Consider the following 19,703-nt stretch of genomic DNA (forward strand, 5'->3'; position numbering starts at 1 on the left):
CACAGAAGTAAAACACAGTCATAATTTTTTAAGCCTTTGCAGGCTAAAGAAAAAATATGACCACGTGCACAATTACGTTTAAAACTAATGTATATAGATGTTTTAAGTCACATAGTAAGCCCACAAATAAGTAACAGAGCTTCCATTTATCAAGCACATATTATATGCCAGATGCTGATAGCAAATCACACATTTTGTCATTTAGTCTTGACGAGGACCTTATAGGTAAGTAATTGACTGTCAGTCACAGTAGACTGACCTGCTTCATCTTACAGAACCTTCCCATTGTGAAGAGTTTGCCTGACCCTTTGGCCTGAACTTTGGTGGGAGGAGTGGTTTAGGGGAAGTAAGCCTGTTAGAGTAGGATGGTGGTCATCAGAGGATTTCTTTCCCCTTTGGAGGCTGGGCCCCCTGGGTGGTACAAACGGTTAAGCACTCGACTACTGGCTGAAAGGTTGGCAGTTTAAACTCACTCAAAGGTACCTCAGGAGAAAAGTTGAGTGATTTGCTTCTGAAAGGTCACAGGTCTACTCTGTAACGTGGGGTCACCATGAGTCAGAATCTGCTCAGTGGCATCTAGGTTTGGTTTTTGGTTTGTAGGCTGGATTATGTGATCCCAAACTGTCTGCACTAGAAAGCCCAAGTAGGTAAGACTTATTTTTGGTGCTGTGTCTGGAGCATGCTTATTCCATTTCTTTTTCCCTGACCGTTATAACTTACTGCCGTTGAGTCGATTCTGGCTCATAGTGACCCCATTATTCTCCCTGCAATTAGAAGTCTCTGAGTGGGCAAGGCTTGCAAAAGCAGTGGTGGCGTGATTTCTGTCTGCCTCCTCCACAAAATGCATCCTTGGTGATTTCTCTTCCCTATAGTGACTTCTCTGAAAGCTGGTAAGAGGCAGGACCGAGTATCAGCATTCAACCCCTTAGCCTTGAGTACAATCTCAATGCCATGGTTATTTTTCCTCTGGGAAGGAAAGATCTCAGGATATCCCCCTCACAGAGCTCAGGTGAGCTTTAGGCATACACTGCCACTTTATTTTTCTCTACCTCAGGTTTCAAGCTCTCCCAATAGCTGCTTTCTTGATCATTCCTAACCCTTCCTTCTAGGTAACCTTTTATGCAATGAGGCAGATGCTGGCTCAGGTATCAGAGGCTCTCTTCCCCCCCCCCCCACTTCCCTCTCTCTTTCCCTCCCCTGGAGAAGTGGCATTCTCCCCCTCGTTCTGAGTTCCTCTCTGTATCAGCTCTCTGTTGAGGCTTCCCTTGGTCTCACTCCAAGTCTGCACTCCTCTGCTGTTGGGAGCATGGCTGGATCTGAGATGGACTCTGTCGTGCGTTTGGGTCTTCAGCTGGGGTGGCAGGCATGGCAGGGCACCTGGGGCTCTCTCTACACCTGGTCCTTCACCCTAGGCTTCTTCAGAGCATGGTGGTCCAGAAGTCCAGGAAGGGAAAATGGAAGCTGCCAGGCATCCCGTAGCCAAGGCCGAGAAGTTACACAGCACCTCCGATGCATTTCACTGGCCAAAAAAAGGTCCCAGGGCCAGCCCAGACTCAGGGGTGGGGGATAGACTCCATCCCTTGATGGAAGGATCTACAAATCCTCGTTAATCTACCACCCTCCCTGAGCCTACCCTCTCAAAGCCTGGATCTCCTGACTCCCTTGGAGTGCCTTGATGTTCTGTTTTTATATTTGTCTTTGGTTCTCAGTCTTAAGCTAGGGTTGCCAGATTTAGTAAATAAAACACAAGATGTCCCATTCAATCTGAGCTTCAGATAAACAAGGAATATGTATATTTCAGTTAAGTCTGTCCCATGCAATGTTGGCCACTTATCTGAAATTCACATTTCACTGGGCGTCCTGTGTTTTAACTTGCAACCCTAGCTTTAGCCTTTTTCTCCATTCTCCATAGCTGAGTCTCCCCAGGGGGATGAATGAGGAGGCAGGGGGTGATACTCCTTCAACACCTTGAGTTTTCACTTTCCCTCACTCTTTCTTTTTCCTCTGCCTCAAATAACAGGGCCTGTAAAAGTCCCTGCAACCCAACGTTACAGGGCTTGGCGTTTCTACCTCCAGAAGTAGGTCAGCGCACGCATACTCCAGTTGGCATAGACTCCATCAGGCACATCGGTCTCCCGTGCTTTAATCCAAGCCCAGCATCCGGGTACTAAACTAATTTCTCATCGACCCACAGCATCTTGTGTAAGGAGTGAGTTGCACAATACACCTCTCTCTGCCCAAACAGAAGGATACAGAGGGATTTCTTAAATTTTCTTTTTTGTGGGGGAGGGTGAGGAAGGTGCTAATTTTTCCAGGGCTTTGGTTAGATTTTGTAAATTAGTTGGTTTAATATCTAAGCTAATGAGAAAATAAAAACTTGAGATTCCCAGTAATTGTCTTAACTTCACTCCCAGGCCAGTAGTCCCCCTGGCTGCAGGAGGCATCTTGTGCCCTCCTTGTGTGACCAGGACATCTAGTTGGTCAGTACATACCTGGGAGAGAGACTTTGGGAATAGTGAAACCCAGCCCATCGCTGCTATTTGAAAAGAGAATTTTATTATGATCACTGCATTTTTGATGGGTGACAATTTTTAACACTTAAGTATTATGATCAAATAATAGAAACTAAAATGCTGTTGATTTTTATTAAAATTAGTATTTATCAACCTGATAAACCAAAAAAAAAAAAAAAAAACCCCAAACCCATTGTCATTGACTCGATTCCAATTCATAGCCACCCTAAAGGGCAGCGTAGAACTGCTGCACAGGGTTTCTAAGGAGTGCTAATGGATTTGAACTGTCAGCCTTTTGGTTAGCAGCTGTAGCTCTTAACCACAGCACCACCAGGGCTCTTATCAACCTGATGGGCATTATCGGTGTCATCCTTAACATTGCTCTCACCATTTCTATTAATTCAGGGAAATGGATGTAAAATCTTTTGACCTAGTCAGCCTAAGAAGAGCACATTGGCTCAACCCTTCTTCTTCTTCTTTTTAGTCTCTTATTTGATCGTACACTTTACATTAACTGGTGCCTTTTGGATTTGAAAACTACCTCTGCAGAACCATTCATCTCTCTTAAATTATAGAAACCTTGTTAAATGATAATGTTCTTAAAGTCAGACACGAGCACACCAAAAGCATCATCCTGTCTCCGCCCTGTAATCACCTCGTTAATGTGATCTCCACTGACTGAAGTGGTCACTGTCTCCCAGCTTAATAATGTTGTCGTTGTTAGGTGCCGTTGAGTCAGTTCCAATGCATAGCAACCCTGTAGGACAGAGTAGAACTACCCCATAGGGTTTCCAAGAAATGGCTGGTGGGTTTGAACTGCCGACCTTTTGGTTAGCAGCTGAGCTCTTAACAACTGCATCATCAGGGCTCCTAATAATGATGATAACTCTGGAATCCCCCAGACCTGACCAGGAAACGACCTTTTTCAGGAGGCCTCAGTAAGGCTGGAATTTGGGGCCAGATACCAGACTTCTTGTTGTGCTGGGTACCCCATGTGACAGAGTAGAGCTGTACCATAGGGTTTTCTAGGCTGTGATCTTTATGGGAACACATCCTCAGGTCTGTCTCCCGTGGAGCCACTGGGTGGGTTCAAACTACCAACCTTTCGATTCACAGCTAAGAGCTTAACCATGGCACCACCACGTCTCATTGATACCAGACTGTGCCATTACATTTATAAATTAGCATCAATTTGCAGTGGGTCTGATCAACTTGATTCCATATAAATGAAAAGCATAAATAAATGAAATTTTTACACTGTGCCAAAGATCAGGATACACCTCCAAACCCTGGAAGGCTGCAGATCTCTTGAAGTTGTTTTTGTTTTGACTTTTAATTTGGCTCTAGTCTGTCCTGTGGCTTCCTAATATACCAAAAAACTAAACTCATTGCCGTCAAGTCAATTCTGACTCATAGTGACCCTGTAGGACAGAGTAGAACTGTCCCATACAGTTTCCAAGAAGCACCTGGTGGATTCAAACTGCTGACCTTTTGGCTAGCAGCTGTAGCACTTAACCACCACGCCACCGGGCTTCCGTCCGAGGATATAAGCACTGTTCAAAGACCTGGCTCTGAAGTGGCCCTGGTGACAGCAGTTCTGAGCAGCCACTGGATCTTTTTCAAGGTGCATAACTGACGTTGGGTGTGGCCCCCGAGGGAGGACTTTGCGTCCTGCTTACTCGCTCCTCGGATCCTCTTTCCCTCTGCCGTTGGGTATTTACCAGAGCAGTGTGGTCCACCTCAGAGGGCAGCCCCCCAAAAGGAGTCGTGGGAGATTAGTTATTCTCACCAACACAGCATCCCAAGGGGCACGGGGCATGTGTGACCGTACCGCAGGAGGCTGCCATTTTCCTCGTCCCACGTTGTCTTTGGGACCTTGCGTGCATACAACATCCCGCTTTCCTTTATAAAAGCCTGGAATCCAGGCATTTGAAGGCGGTGAAAAGAGAACGAGGGGAAAGAGAGCTAACAATCCCACAGGGCCGGGCGGGGGATGAGGGATGCCAGCGAGCCCAGGGAGAGCCCCCAGCGGTGCCTGCTTTTCAGCTCCTTTCAACCATAGTCTCACCCACGCCCTCCTCCCCGTTTCACCCTCCAAGAGACTTTTGTGTTGTCTTCTTTTCCCACCCTGCACATTCCACTCCTTTGTTCCTGTCCCCCAGCCTACCCCCTGCCACCTACTGTTCCCCTGATGGGACTCTCACTCATGCATTTCCTTTGGGGTTTCAATAAGGTTATTTTGTCTTCCCTCCTTTTCTGCCTTAGGTCTCTTTCTTTTCCTGCCCCTTGTCCCCAAGAGAAACGACCACCTTCCTGCTGGGACAGAATGACGGTGCTGTTCCCCTTCTCAGTGCCAGCTCACCCACATCTGTGCAGCCTTTGTCCTGGGGCAGAGGGGGATTTGGAATGGTCTGCTGGCAGCGTCAGGGAGACTAATGGCAAGGGAATGAGTCTGGAGAGAGAGAGGGGCCCGGGAGGGGAAGGAACAGCAGAGGGGATTTGGAAGCCTGGGTGTGAGAAGCAAAAAGGAAAGGAAAGGAAGCAAAATTGCTACACAACGCAGACCGCGTATCACACAGATACAAGGTAGACCACAGAGTGGCATTAGCCAGGACTGGGGACTCCCACACTCCACTGGGGACTCCACGGGAGAGTTCACGGAAGGCGCACCAGGCAGCAAACCCACAACACAGATAGAAAACTTGACTGCTTACCACACTGCTCACTTACTTGTGTTGGGAGACCTGTGGAGCTCTGCTTCCTTTCCTGTCTCCTGGACTTCAACAACCCAGCGCCGTCGAGTCGATTCCGACTCCTAGTGACCCTGTAGGACAGAATAGAACTGTCCCATAGAGTTTCCAAGGAGCGCCTGGCCCCTTGGATATTTTTATCTTCCCTACATATAGTTGCCGTTCTTTTTTTTTTACCCATGAGCACCCAGTTTTCTAACCCCATGTTTCAGTTATGGATCACTCTCTGGGAAAAAGTGTGATACTGGCTGGGGCTCAATTTGATTTCAGATGTATTTAGTTCATTCATTCGTTTTAACTCAGGCCCAGGCACTTTTGAGAAAACAAATGTCATGGTAATAATCAGAGCTCACACTTGTTCTGAACGTTTTGTACATCCGGACACATTCATCATTACAGCAACACCACAGTAACTTCTATTATTATCTCCATTTCACAGATGGTGAAAACTGAGTCACTTGTGGGATTGTGTCAGATACCCACGTCAGATAAATTGTCTCCCTTCTGTAGTCCTGTCGTTGTTGGGTGCCATTGAGCCTATTATGACTCATTGCAACCCTGTGTGGCAGAGTAGAACTGCCCCATGGGGTTTTCTCCGCTGTAATCTTTATGAGAGGAGATCACCCGGTCCTCGGGGTGGCTGGTGGGTTGAACTGCTGACCTTTCAGTTAGTGGCCAAGTGCTTAACCATTGAGCCACCAGGGCTCCTTTTTCTTTATCAGTGAGACTAAAATTAACCTTCCCCAAATTACGAATTTTTTTATACTTTTTTTTTTTTCAAGAGGAATGTGTGGCCTTTGCTGATTATTTGTGTCCCTCTGTCCATCTCTCCTCCCCATGTGACACCAGTGCTACTGAGCAGCACAGGGTCACTCCACTCAACACCGTGCTTCCTGTGTCCTCAGACGCAGGGATCCTCACAGCCACCTACTGGGTCGTGTCCTGTGAGGCTCTTTGCAGGTGCATGGACTACTCTCCGTGGGGGTGGGGGCAGGTACAGATCAGGAGGGCAGCTGCAGCCTGGCCTTTCTTTTCTTCTCTGCAGCCCTGTTCTTGCCAGCACTGTGCAAGCACAGTTATATCATAGCAGGCTAAAGAAAAATGATTAGAAAATGTACTTGTACTTCTAAAAGAGAGAGCCCTGGTGGAGCAAATGGTTAAGCTCTCAGTTGCTAACTGAAAGGTCAGTGGTTCAGATCCACCCAGAGGCTCCATGGGAGAAAGGCCTGGTGATCTGATCCCATAAAGATTAAAAGCAAAACCAAACCCACTGCCATCAAGTTGATTCCAACTCATAGCAACCCTATAGGGCAGAGTAGAACTGCCCCATAGAATTCCAAGGCTGTAAGTCTTTATAGAAGCAGACTGCCACATCTTTCTCTTGCAGAGCAGCTGGTGGGTTCAAACCACTGACCAGCTGATTAGCAGCTGAGTGCTTAGCCACTGTGCCACCAGGGCTTCTGATATCCCAGAAAACCCTGTGAGGCACTTCCACTTGGTCACATGGGGTTGCCATGAGTTGAAATCGACTAGGCAACTATTAAAAGTAGCTCCCCACCCAATGGAAGATAATGTCACATGCTACTGGAGGGAGTGAAGATTTGTGCGATGTTGTTAAGGGAGATTTCTCAGTACTTACAATAAAGCCTTGAAAACATGCATCCTTTAGACCCAGCACATCCACCTCTAGTCAGGTTACCATGGATGAGTTCAGCAATTTAACTGCAAGAGTATGGCCTTAAACTTTGAACATGAGAGCAAAGAAACTGGAAACAATCTAGATCTCCAAAAATATGGAATGTTATTCAGCAATTTCAGATAATAGAAGTATATTTATTGTTGTGGAAAAATGTTTATGATGCGAAGCTAAGTGGATAAAACAAAACACAGGCTGTAAAACTACTTACAGTATGATCTTGTTAAAAATGTGCTTACATGATATATGGTCAAAGAAAAAAAGGAAAAAAAGACATCAGGTTTAATGGCAGCTCTCTCTGTGATAAATGAGGGAAAAAATGAAGTTGTCAGTGATTTCATTTTACTTAGATCAACAACCAGTCTCGTGGAAGTGGCAGTCAAGAAATCAAAAGACATTGGGCATAATTGCTGCAAAAGACTTCTTTAAGGTTCTAAAGTGCAGCGGTATCACTTTGATGATGAAGGTGCACCTGATCCAAGTCGTGGTCTTTTCAGTCACCTCATATGTATGCGGAACCTGGACAATGAGAAAGGAAGACAGAAGAAGAACTGAGGCATTCAAATTGTGGTGTGGTTGAAGAATATTGAATATACCGTGGACTACCAGAAGAAGAAGCAAGTCTGTCTTAGAAGAAATACAACCAGAATGGTCCTTAGAAGTGAAGAGGGCAAGACTTCAGTTTGCTTACCGTGAACACTTCATCAGAAAAGTCAATCACTAGAACAGAACACCATGCTTGGTAAAGTAGGGGTTCAGCGAAAACAAGGGAAACCCTCAATGGAATGGACTGACACATAGCCACAACAATGGACCTAAACAAACCAGCGGTGGTGAAGATGGTACGGGACTGGGTAACGTGGTTCTGTTATACATAAGGTCACCATGAGTCAGAGCTGACTCAAGGGCAATAGTATCATCATCTCTGGGTACGATAATTAAGGTGATTTTCATTTTTTCTTTATGCTTATTTCTATATTCTACAATTCAATATTGAAGGATTCTGTGTATAAAATATTGAACTTCACAGGAAACATCAAAAGAAGATGAAAGAAATATACAGAGTCGCTATATCAAAAAGTGTTCAGCCATTTCAGGAAGCACAGCGTGATCAAGAACCAATGGTGTTGAAGGAAGAAATCCAAGCTGCACTGAAGGTCATTGGTGAACAACAAGGCTCCAGGAATTGACAGAATACCAACTGTGACGTTGTAACAGATGGATGCCGTGCTGGAAGTGCTCACTCATCTATGCCAAGGAATTTGGAAGACAGATACCTGGCCAACTGACTGGAAGAGATCCATATTTGTACCATTCCAATGAAGTTGATCCAACAAAATGTAGAATTAAAAAAAAAATCATTAATATCACATGTGAGTAAAATTATGCTGAAGATAATTAAAAAATGGGTGCAGCAGTACATTGACAGGGAACTTCCAGAAATTCAAGCCAGATTCAGAGAGGACACGGAACCAGGGATATCACTGATGATATCAGATGGGTCTCGGCTGAAAGTAGAGAATATCAGAAAGATGTTTACCTGTGTTTTATTGACTATGCAAAGGCATTCAACTGTGTGGATCATAACAAATTATGGATAACATTGTGAAGAATGAGAATTCCAGAACATTTAATTGTGCTCGTGCAGAACCTGTATGGCAGTCGTGGTTTAAAATCAAGTAAGGCGTGCATCAGGGTTGTATGCTTTCGCCATACTTACTCAATCTGTATGCTGAGCAAATAACCTGAGAAACTTTACTATATGAAGAAGAGCAGGACATCAGGATTGGAGGAACACTCATTAACAATCTGCAATATGCAGATGACACAACCTTGCTTGCTGAAAGGGAAGAGGACTTGAAGCACTTACTGATGAAGATCGAAGACCACAGCCTTCACTATGGATTACAACTCAACATAAAGAAAACAAAAGTCCTCACAACTGGACCATTAAGCAACATCACGATAAACAGAGATATATTGACATTGTCAACTCTTTCATTTTACTTGGCTCCACAATCAATGCCCACAGAACCAGCAGTCAAGAAATCAAATGATGTATTATTACATTGAGCAAATCTGTTGCAAAAGACCTCTCTAAAGCGTTAAAAAGCAAAGAAGTCACTTTGAGAACTAAGGTGTGCCTGATCCAAGCCATGGTATTTTCAGCCACTTCATATGCACGAGAAAGCTGGACAATGAATAAGGAAGACTGAATTATGGTGTTGGCGAAGAATATTAAATATACCATGGACTGCCAGAAGAAAGAGCAAATCTGCCTTGGAAGAAGTACAGCCAGAATGCACCTTAGAAGCAAGGATGGTGACACTTCATCTCACCATACTTTGGACATGTTATCAGAAGGGAACTGTCCCTGGAGAAGGACATCATGTTGGTAAAGCAAGAGGGTCAGTGAAAAAGAGGAAGACCCTCAATGAGATGGATTGACACAGTGGCTGCAACAATGGGCTCAAATGTAGCAAAAATTGTGAGGATGACGAACCAAGACCTGGATAGTGAGGATGGCGAAGACCTGGATAGTGTTTTGTTCTGTTATATATAGGGTCGCCATGAGTCAGAGCCCACTCACTGGTACCTAACAACAACAACAACATTTCTATTTTTTCCTTAAATAGCCTAAGCTGAGCATAAACTACTTTTTTGATAAAAATAATTTGTTTTGATTTGAAAATTGGGTAGGTTGTCCAAATGATTCATCAAAGGGAAGGAACTAGGCTGAGAAAGGAGAACCAAAGCCCTCAAGATGGGACCTTAGGAGATGGGCAAGGAGGTTGAGAAGGCAGAAGCAAGGCCTAGAAAACAGGTGTAGTTATGGGACTCTGCCATCTCAGGCATGGCCAAGAGGGAAGAGTTGAAGGTACAGAGTCTTGTCACTAACTCCAGCCCAGGGTCTGGAACCCCACCTCCTGCAGACAACTCACCAGTCTTTAAATTCCCAGTGGCCTGGAATCAAAAAAAAAAAAAAAAAAAAAAAGTCCTCCACTGCTATCTCTAATCAACTTGCTGCCACCCTTGTCCCGTCTTCCTTGGCTATTGGCCTATCAGTGTTCAGTCATTCTGCTGTTTTGTGGTTCTGTGTGTTGAGGATCAGGAGAGCTTACATCATTTAAATCCAGAGCTATCCACCTCCCCCCGCCCCGCCCCAAGGCCTTTAACTAGAAGTTCTACTGATACTACACCACCTGTCTCCTTGTTTATCGTACTGTGGTGGCTTGCATGTTATGATCTTGGAAGTTATGCCACCAGTACTTCAAATGCCAGAAGGGTCACCCACCCCAAGGATGGACAGGCTTCAGCAGAGCTTCCAGACTAAGACAGACTAGGAAGAATGGCTTTTGCCTACTTCTGAAAATTGTTGTTGTTGTTGTTAGGTGCCATTGAGTGGGTTCCAACTCACAGCAACCCTGTGTACCACAGAAGGAAACACTGCCTGGTCCTGCGCCATCCTTAAAATTGTTGTTTTGCTTGAGTCCATTCTTGCAGCCACTGTGTCAGTCCATGTCGTTGAGGGTCTAGACCATGTACTTTACCAAGCATGATGTCCTTCTCCAGGGATTGATCCCTCCCGACAACATGTCCAAGTATGTAAGACGCAGTCTCATCATCCATGTTTCTAAAGAGCATTCTGGTTGTTCTTCTTCAAAGACAGATTTGTTCATTTTCATTGGCTAATTTTCAAAGGTTTTCCCCCATGTGTCTGTTAGTTTGTCTTACTGTGGGGGCTTGCATGTTACTGGGATGCTGGAAACTATGCACCAGTATTCAGATACCCAGCAGGGTCACCCATGGAGGACAGGTTTCAGCTGAACTTCCAGACTAAGACAGACTAGGAAGAAAGACCCAGCAGTCTACTTCTGAAAAGCGTTAGCCAGGGAAAACCTTAAAATCTTTGAAAATTAGCCAGTGAAAATCATTAGGCTCACAACAGGATGTTGGTGATATAGCGGTGGAAGATGAGCCCCTAGAAAGGCACTCAAAATACACAGTGACCGCAACAACAGACTCAGGCGTATCAACGATCGTGAACAGGTGGTGCAGGACTGGGCAATGTTTTCTTCTATTGTGCGTGGGGTTGTCGCGAGTCGGAGCCAACTCAATGGCAACAGCTGATACTAATTAATAGCAAAAGTGACCTCTTCATGTGTCAGTGCTTCTGTCTCTTACCTGGGTCAGATCTGCAGAGAATTAAAGGGAGAGAAGAGGAGTGATACTTGGCTGCAGACATTCCTGATTCACAAAATGAATGGCCAGCCCTGGAATGAGTCTGGGCTGGCGGTATCTGCAGTAATTCTAGTCTGAAATCAGGAGGAGGAAGCTCTTCTTCCTCTTGCTTGCCCCTCCTCCAGGTTGCCAAGTGGTGACTATTTTAGCGGAGATTAAAGGGCTTCAGCACCCCTGGCTTGCGTGGAGGCTCCGGCTCTGGAGGTCCGTGGAGCCTCTCTAAGAGTGATTAAAAATACCAAATAAGGAAGGGGATGAGACATCGCTGCTGCCCAGACGTTTATGCAGTTAGCAGTAATGATGGGGACAGAACTGCTATTGAGGCTTATGGGGTTCCTTTCAAAATGAATGGTTTGGAAGGTTCGCCGAGGGTGGCAGGAGCTCCTTAGAAGAACCATTGGTGCTGTAGGCCTTCTTGCTTCTGATCTCATTGAGGATGTCCTGTCAGCAATGGAGGAGGCCGGGGGTGCTAGGTTCTAGGGCACATGATTTGAGTCAACAAGAGGCTTCGAATGTAGCGGTGTGTGAAGCAGCCCATTGATAGCTCCTCCCATCTTGCCTTAGTCTAACTGGGTGTACCTTCATAATATCTGAACTTCAAGCAGTGTGTATGGTGTGCCAGGCACTGTTTTAAGTGCATCACAAGTATTAACTCATGAAGCTCACAGCAGTCCTTCAAGGTATGACTATTATTAATCCCACTTGAAATATGTGACAAGCGAGGGACTGAGAGGTTAAAGGAATGTGTCCACGATCTACTAAGTGCAGGAGCCGGGATTCTGAGCCCAGGCGGTGGCTCGAGACCCCTCATTCCTAATCACAGCACTGCACAGCCTTGCACTTTTTGGTGAGGATATAACTCGTGTTTCTTTAGACTCACAGGACTGGGGGAAAATGAAAGAGTTAAAACCTTGTTAAATGAGTAATGTCAGGTAGGTGCTGGAGGAATACAGAAAAAAAGTATTCTTAAATTCAAGGGACCTAGAAAATTGTATCTAAGAAGATAAGCTATACATTTGAAAAGTAAACTCACAGTGCAAGGGTGGAACCAAGTAAGTGTTCTGTAGATTCAGAGAAGGGGGAGACTCCTTCAGTCCAATGGGGTCTTTCCAGATGACCTGGTCTAAAAAAATGGGTACGATCTAGACACATAGTTAGAAACAGAAAGGTTACCCTGGATAGGGTGGAAGGAAAAAGCTCTCAGAGCCGGGAAAGCCTGAGAGATGTTTGGGTGGTTCTGCAGATTAGCTCGTGTGAAAACATGGAACCTCAGGAGCAGATTGAAGGAGGGTCGTTCCAGGCTGGGTGATGCAGTGGCTGAATGTTCAGCCGCGAACCACGGGGCTGGGGATCCGAACCTACCTAGGGGCTCCTCTGGAGAAGGAGCTGGCAGTCTGCTTCCATAGAGATTGCAGCCTAGGAAGCCCTGTGGGGCAGCTCTCCCCTGTGACACGCAGTCTCCGTGAGTCAGAAGCGACTCGACAGCACCCAGCGACAACAGTGACAGTTCTCAGCTAAAGACTGTGAACTTCAGTGTTTAAATACTAGGGAGTGAGCAATAAATACCATTCACTGAAAACCTGGAAATCTAGGTGATTTAAGGGCTTTTTCTGAGTCGCAGTTTCTGCCTGTTCATTGTGCTCCAGGTGCAGACCTGTGAGGGGGTCTGCTTTTCAAATAGGACAGAGAGGAGAGGCTTTGCAAGGGAAGAATCGACTGAGCAGTGGATTGAAAGAGAGGAGATGAGCAGTTGGCTCTTGGATAACCAGGAGGGTTGTCAAGGGTCCATAACATCTCAGTCATCTTCGTCCCTGGCTAAATAAGTGCACGTTCCGTGATAATGCTGTCCACCCAGACACCGAGCAGGTGGCTGGGACTATATTTCTGAAGATAAGAAAGTCATTCTTATTTTTCTGTGATGAAAATTCAATAGCTAGAGCCATGCTTGGCACTTCCAAGAATATTTATTGATTCATTCAACCAAACATGAAGCATCTGCCTTGGACCAGGCTCTGTGCCAAGTACCAAGGAAGGAAATGGTGTTAGAGAAGGCACGGGCAGAAACTTCAAGGAATTTGCTGAGTCCAATGGGGCGAGAGAAATGAGTAGCTGGTTTTAATAGGATTTGACAAGTGTCATGATAAATAAGGTGACCGTCTATCCCCTTGCCTGGGAAGGTCCCAATTTGGATGATAAATGACATGATTTACCCGATTATGGGGAATAGGGTTAATACGCAAAGGGAAGGAGCACATAGTGGGGCGTCGAAGGTGGTATTTGGGGTGGGGTCATGGAGGGCTTTATGCAGAATATGCGTCCGGCTGATACTTGCAGGATGAGTAGTATAGGGACAGCAGGGAGGGCTGGAAGAAAAGCAGTGGGGCAGAAGGTGGCGTTCCAAGCAGTGTTTGCTGATTGCATGAATGAATCAATGAGCAAATAGAATGTCGTGAAAGGTCAGACACACAGGACATTTCAACTCCTTGTGAAGCATCTATAATTCCTCGATGTTTATACATTGCATTTCTTTCTGGTCTTGGAAGAAATATTTTGTAAAAAGTAAAATTTTACTCTTTCTAAAATGAGGTGTTTGGGCTAGATGACATCTATGTTCCCTTGTAGCCTTAACACTCTTTGACCTAAGACCCCGTTACAAGCAACCTGCAGCTGGAAGGTAGGACAAGATCTTCAAATCTCACCTGGTTACTCCAGGCCACAAAGATGTCCTCTCTCTCCCCAGTTAGTCACTTCACTATTTTTCCATTACTCTGTTGCAGTTAATTTTATTCCTTCGATTTTGTTGAAAGCTTCCTGAGGGCAGAGGTTGCCTCATCATTTCACATCTCCCCTTCTGTACACGTGGCTTGTGGAGATTGGGAAGTTGGTGAAGGGGATGCAGCGAAGCCAAGTTTTTTCATCTTCTTTTTTTTTTTGTCTAATTATCCCTATCACCAAATGACTCTTTTTAATTCAGCTTTGCAAGGCATTGATCCTATGAATATAGATTTTTCTGTTCAGGTTACGTTTTTGAACTTATGTTTTGATGGACGACTTGTTTTCTTCTCCTTTAGGACCTCCTGAGCTATTGGATATGGCAGACAGCGAAACGTGAGTGTTGCCGTTAGTTACGTAGTCTCGATTGTTTTCTTCAGTACGTATCTAGGAGAATGAAGTCTACGGGGTCTGTGTTAGGAGATTTTAGCACAGGGATTACAAGTCCATGTTCTGCTGTATTTATCCCTGTGCAGGGCCAACCTTATCAGTCCAAATTTGCATGATGGAAGGTGGCGATAGGTGTCACAATGATTAACACAGCCATTACTGCTGATCACTTAGAGCTGCCCACGAGCCTGGCACTTCTGCCCTGGAACCTCCTGGATGCCTGAAAAGTCTAAATAAACACATATACCTTTTTATTTACCCATCACATTTCCTCTTTCTCAACTGAGGTTCTGAGAGAGAATGATCCTTAACGCCCTGAGGCATCTGGAATGGAAGGTGTTCTGTGCCACCATGGGAGAACTGAGCACAGCCACTCCAGTCATTTCCTGGGTTCTGTGGTTCAGATGAGGGACAAAGAGGGGTGCCGGTGGCTAAGTATGTAGGAAGAAGGAAAAGCAAGAATGAATAGAAGGGAGGACAATAGGACGGGGTATAGCTTTCAGGAACCAGAAGTGGAAAAAAACTGTCCTTGGCTGTTTGGAGCTGGTCCCTCTACCAGCTTATCCTATTGGCATGTTTGGGGAGTGGACCATCTCTGACCTCAGCTTGCCCTTTCTGAGGGCTGTATTTCATGTTGCATTAGACGCTTTGCCATTAAGAGCCACTTCACACTGGAGCTCAGAACGCACACACCCTCATCCCTGTACATACTGGGTGGGGTAGCTGGGTCCTCAGGCAGGGCTCCCTTTCCCCAGGCCCCTTCCCACCTGGGTAATGGGATCTCTGCAGCTGACCCACGGCCCCCAGGATGAGTCTCTGATCCCGGACTCTCCCCGAGACTCTGTGCCTCCTTCATATCATCTGTGGCAGCCCTTTTCCACCTTGCACTCACGGGACTTCAGGCAGGCAGAGCGGGTGTCAGCCTGGGCCTGTGAAGTGGGGCTCCCAGGCCTCGCCCTCCAAGGCCAGGCACAGATCTGTAACACGTGGCAGTCTAAGGGTTGTGTGTCTGAGGCCTTTGGTTCTCCATCTCTGTTCACTGTGGGCTTCATCTAAGGCCCCTCAGGCTCTGCCCAGACAGACACTCACACAGAGTTGCTCCACAGTCGGCCTATTTAATAGTGCAATCAAGCATTACCTAAACCAAACATTAATCCTTTAAAAAATCACTAGGCTCAGTAACCAGCACTGCTTAGAGAAGAGGCTGGAATCAGATATCATAGTTAAAGCTCCCTTGGCAGCACAAACAGTTTGCACTCGGCTGGTAGCCAAAAGGTTGCTGCTTCGAACCCACCCAGGGGCTCCAAGGAAGAAAGGCCTGGCAATCTGTTTCTGTAAAGATTACACCTAAGAAAACCCTATGGAGCAGTTCTATTCTGTAATGCATGGAGTCTCCTAAGCCATGAATTAATGACACAAAATCGACAACAGATGTCATAGTTAGGTGAGCGCTAACCCAAGATTCTTCTAGAAACCCTTTTCCTTTCCCAAAATGTAGTGGCGGCCAAGGTCTGGAGCATACAGGGAAAGGGGTGGAGGAGCCAGCTCCTCGGCTTGGGTGGGATGCAGACCCCCACCCCCCCCGCCCCCTCTGCCCTTCCCGCACAGCTGGTTCCCATTCCCTCTTTGATTTAGGGGTGAGACTGCACTGCACAAGGCTGCCTGCCACCGGAACCGGGCTGTGTGCCAGCTCCTGGTGGACGCAGGAGCATCCCTGAGAAAGACCGACTCCAAGGTAACTGATGAGTGGGTGCAAGCATCCTTCCCCAGGCACCCTCGCCGGCTCCGTCGCCTTCACTTGTGTTGGTGGCAAAGGCGTCCTTTCTGTGCTTATGGAAGTGCCTGGGGCTTTGGAAAAAGGAGGAAAAAATAAAGTGCTTCATTTAGAGAGACTGTGGTTTAAATGTATAAGTACGAATGGAGGGTGTGTGCTTGCCTCTGGGGCCTTATAAATTCTGAACGTGCTGCCCTCAGGACTTTGCAGCCCTCCTCCTGCTGAAAGGGGTCCCTTGGTGTTGCAAAGGGTTAACACACTTGCTTGACTGTTAACTCAAATGTTGTAGGTTCAAGTTCACCCAGAGGTGCCTCCGAGGAAAGACTTGGTGATCTACTTCCAAAAAATCAACGACTGAAAACCCAGAGCAGCACGGTTGTGTTGTGACACACATGGGGTGGCCGTGCGTCGAGACTGACTTGATGCCAGTAATTCACTGGTCCGTGCAGAAGGCCGTCGGCCATGTCGGGGGAGGCGAGGCCCGGCCCTAGGAGAGGTGTCAGGGCCACGTTCAGGGACGCTGGCTTGGTCCGTGCAGAAGGCCGTCGGCCATGTCGGGGGAGGCGAGGCCCGGCCCTAGGAGAGGTGTCAGGGCCACGTTCAGGGACGCTGGCTTGGTCCGTGCAGAAGGCCGTCGGCCATGTCGGGGGAGGCGAGGTCCGGCCCTAGGAGAGGTGTCAGGGCCACGTTCAGGGACGCTGGCTTGGTCCGTGCAGAAGGCCGTCGGCCATGTCGGGGGAGGCGAGGCCCGGCCCTAGGAGAGGTGTCAGGGCCACGTTCAGGGACGCTGGCGTGGTTACCAGGAAGCTCCTCTGGGACTCCCCATGAGCTGCTTAAGCCGGTATAGCTTAAATTCTGCTGTTTATGGAGTCCCATATTTGGGTGCCAAAGGATCAGCTGATTGTTTCACAGGGTCCTGAACTCTGGTGTGGAGACGGTTATGATCTTAAATTAGTGAGTTTGTTAGTTTTTTTTTTTTTTTTAAGTATTTCTTTCCATGTGTTTTTCTGTTTTCTCCCCCCTTAAATTAACCCCAGAATTTAGGCAAGGTGGGAATTACTATCCTTACTTATAGATGCAGGAACTGGAACCTACAGAAAGTTAAATATGCCCTTTTTCCAAGACCTGAGCCCCAATCTCAATTCAGCTTTGTGACTCCAGTCCAGGAGTGTGTGAGCAGGTCAGTTCTTACTTGGTGGCAAACCACCCCCCTGCTCCAGCCAGATGAACCATGATCACGGAGGAATGAGGTTGGGGTTCACTTACGGTTCGTATAATCTGTTGTGTCGTCTCACCATGATACCTATTGCAACATGGCTTGGAACGTGGTTGGTTTCTCTGCAGCAAAAATGATGTAAATCTGGATTCAAAGTGTGTTATTGGTGTAATAAGATAGCAATGGGGCCAGAAATGGCATGGGGTGAGGGTGGTGTATATCAAAGAGCCAACAGGTAGAGGTGAGGCTTCTGGAGGAAGTCTATTTAGGAGAGCTAAGAACAGGCTAGGTGATGAGCTGTTCCAATTTATAGGAGACACTCATGAAACAAGGGTTGCAAGCTGGAACAAAGGAAGAGAGTGGCTTAGTGGAGTTGACCTTGGAGTGCAGCTCATGAGAGAGAGTGAGAAAGAGAGACAGAGACAGACAGAAACATACATACCAAGAAGCAGAGAGAGACAGAGAGAGAGAGGTTTAACAGCACATCAATCCCCCTGAGGGTCTTGGGTAAGCTCTGAGCAGTATAAAGCATGCTGGGTAGGCTCCAAGAGAAGACAAACCACTTAACTGCAGCAGGCTGCAGAGCGGAATTTAATATATAGATGAGGACTTCATTAAGCAGGTGCTGATTAATCTAAGTCTGGAACCTAGGCAAATGATTTAAAAGCCTAATCAGTGACTTAAGCTCCATTAGATGATTTAAGTGATGAGGACCTACCTATGGGCAGCTTTTTTCCTGGGTTTGTCCCAGACTGCAGTGCGCTTTGTGAAACAACATTGTCCCTGTGGACCCCTCATTCCCTTCTGAGCCAGCTGCATGTGGATTCTCCATTCCCTTGCAAGCCACCAGCATCCAACACTCTGACTGAGGTCCTTGGCTGCCTCAGTCTCTCCCTATGTCTACCAAACACACTTAACCTGGGTCCTGGTTTCTAAGAGGTCTTTTAGGTGACTGGCTAGCTAATTTGGCATACTACTTCAAGTGGCTTCCCTGGGCGGTACAAATGGCTAACAGGTTCAGCTTCTAACCGAAAGGTTGGAAGTTTTAGTCCACCTAGAGGCACCTCAGAAGAAAGGCCCAGGGATCTACTTCCAAAAAACCAGCCATTGAAAACCCTAAGGAGCACAGTTCTACTCTGACACACGTGGGGTCACCATGAGTCAGAACTGGCTTGAAGACAACTGGATTTCAATTGAAAGATAATTGCTCGATGTAATAATCTGCCCAGATAATGTTTGTACTCAGATGCATCAATGTTTAACCTGTCTGAGAAACACAAACATCTTAGGCACGATCAGTGGAGGCCATGTTGTAGGGTGGGATTGCCTCGGTTGGGGCCACTCAGATCCTAGTAGGACAACTTCCTGTTTTTCAGACAAAAGACTTGTCTTGCACTTACCTCAGATGATGAAAAGAAAGGGAAGGAGCAGCATGATAGAGGGACAAAGAGAAGCCTGGGAGTCAGGACTCCTGCTCCCAAGCCAATGGTACACCTGAGCAGTTCCCCAGGGCGTGCTTTGTGTTTTTCTCATTTTCTGCACGAGATAAATGGACTCAGTGTTATTTGAGATTTCTCCCTATTTTGTATTGTGTGTGCTGTTTTTTTTCAAGATACAAATAACTTTATTATTTTTTATGATTATCAACCTAGCTCATTCTCACATATAAAACTTTAGCAATGCAGAAAAATGCAAAAGAAGTAAAAATCATGGGAAACCCCACACTCCAGACATAAATACTCTTAAAATTTTAACGACCTCTCTTCACCTGTGGTGTGTCTGTTTTTCTTTATCTGTGTTTCCTTAGGTAGATGAAGTCATAGTATATGTGCTGTTGTATAACCTAACTTCCCACTTGATGTTATGTTCTAGAGATCTTTCCATATTAGTTAATATAGCTGTGCATCATTCTTTTTAGGGATCCTTTAATTTTAACACTTTGTAATTTGGTAACAGGTTAAATCTGAATATGAAAATTATGACTGAATCTTCCTGGAATAACTTAGGAGAAGAAGTATCCTGTGAATTTCTTTCAATAGTGGCCAGTTCCTTAAAAATAAATAAAAAAAAAACACAACTCAAAGGGCTACCCCAGTCTACTTCTTTGAGTATTTGGGAGCTAGGAATTCAAACTTCATTATTATTGAAGTAAAAGCAAGACAGTCTTGTAAGATTGTAAACAAGTTAATCAAAAATTATTATAAGAGTTAATCTAGTGGTTAAATGTTAAATTCTAACTAAATGAGTAAAATTTTAGTAAAAGAGCCCAGAGACTTTGTTTCTTCCCTTTTATCTTCTACCCCATGTGTCCTTTAGGTTACCTGGAGCACGTTTCATTGAGGTCAACAGA

The 19,703-nt window shown here is 45.9% G+C and overlaps 1 protein-coding gene across 1 annotated transcript in view; it reads left to right on the plus strand.

Annotated features, from left to right (window-relative positions):
- The window catches only part of DGKI (diacylglycerol kinase iota), a 491,936-nt gene that overhangs the window by 465,293 nt on the left and 6,940 nt on the right, over nt 1-19,703 (plus strand). Inside the window, exons 31-32 of the mRNA XM_049893911.1 lie at nt 14,273-14,309; nt 15,999-16,098. Of these exons, the coding sequence (XP_049749868.1) occupies nt 14,273-14,309; nt 15,999-16,098 (137 nt within the window). The remainder of the gene's footprint in view (nt 1-14,272; nt 14,310-15,998; nt 16,099-19,703) is intronic.

The sequence above is a fragment of the Elephas maximus genome, chromosome 8 (genome assembly GCF_024166365.1).
Source record: "Elephas maximus indicus isolate mEleMax1 chromosome 8, mEleMax1 primary haplotype, whole genome shotgun sequence".
NCBI classification, from domain to species: domain Eukaryota; kingdom Metazoa; phylum Chordata; class Mammalia; order Proboscidea; family Elephantidae; genus Elephas; species Elephas maximus.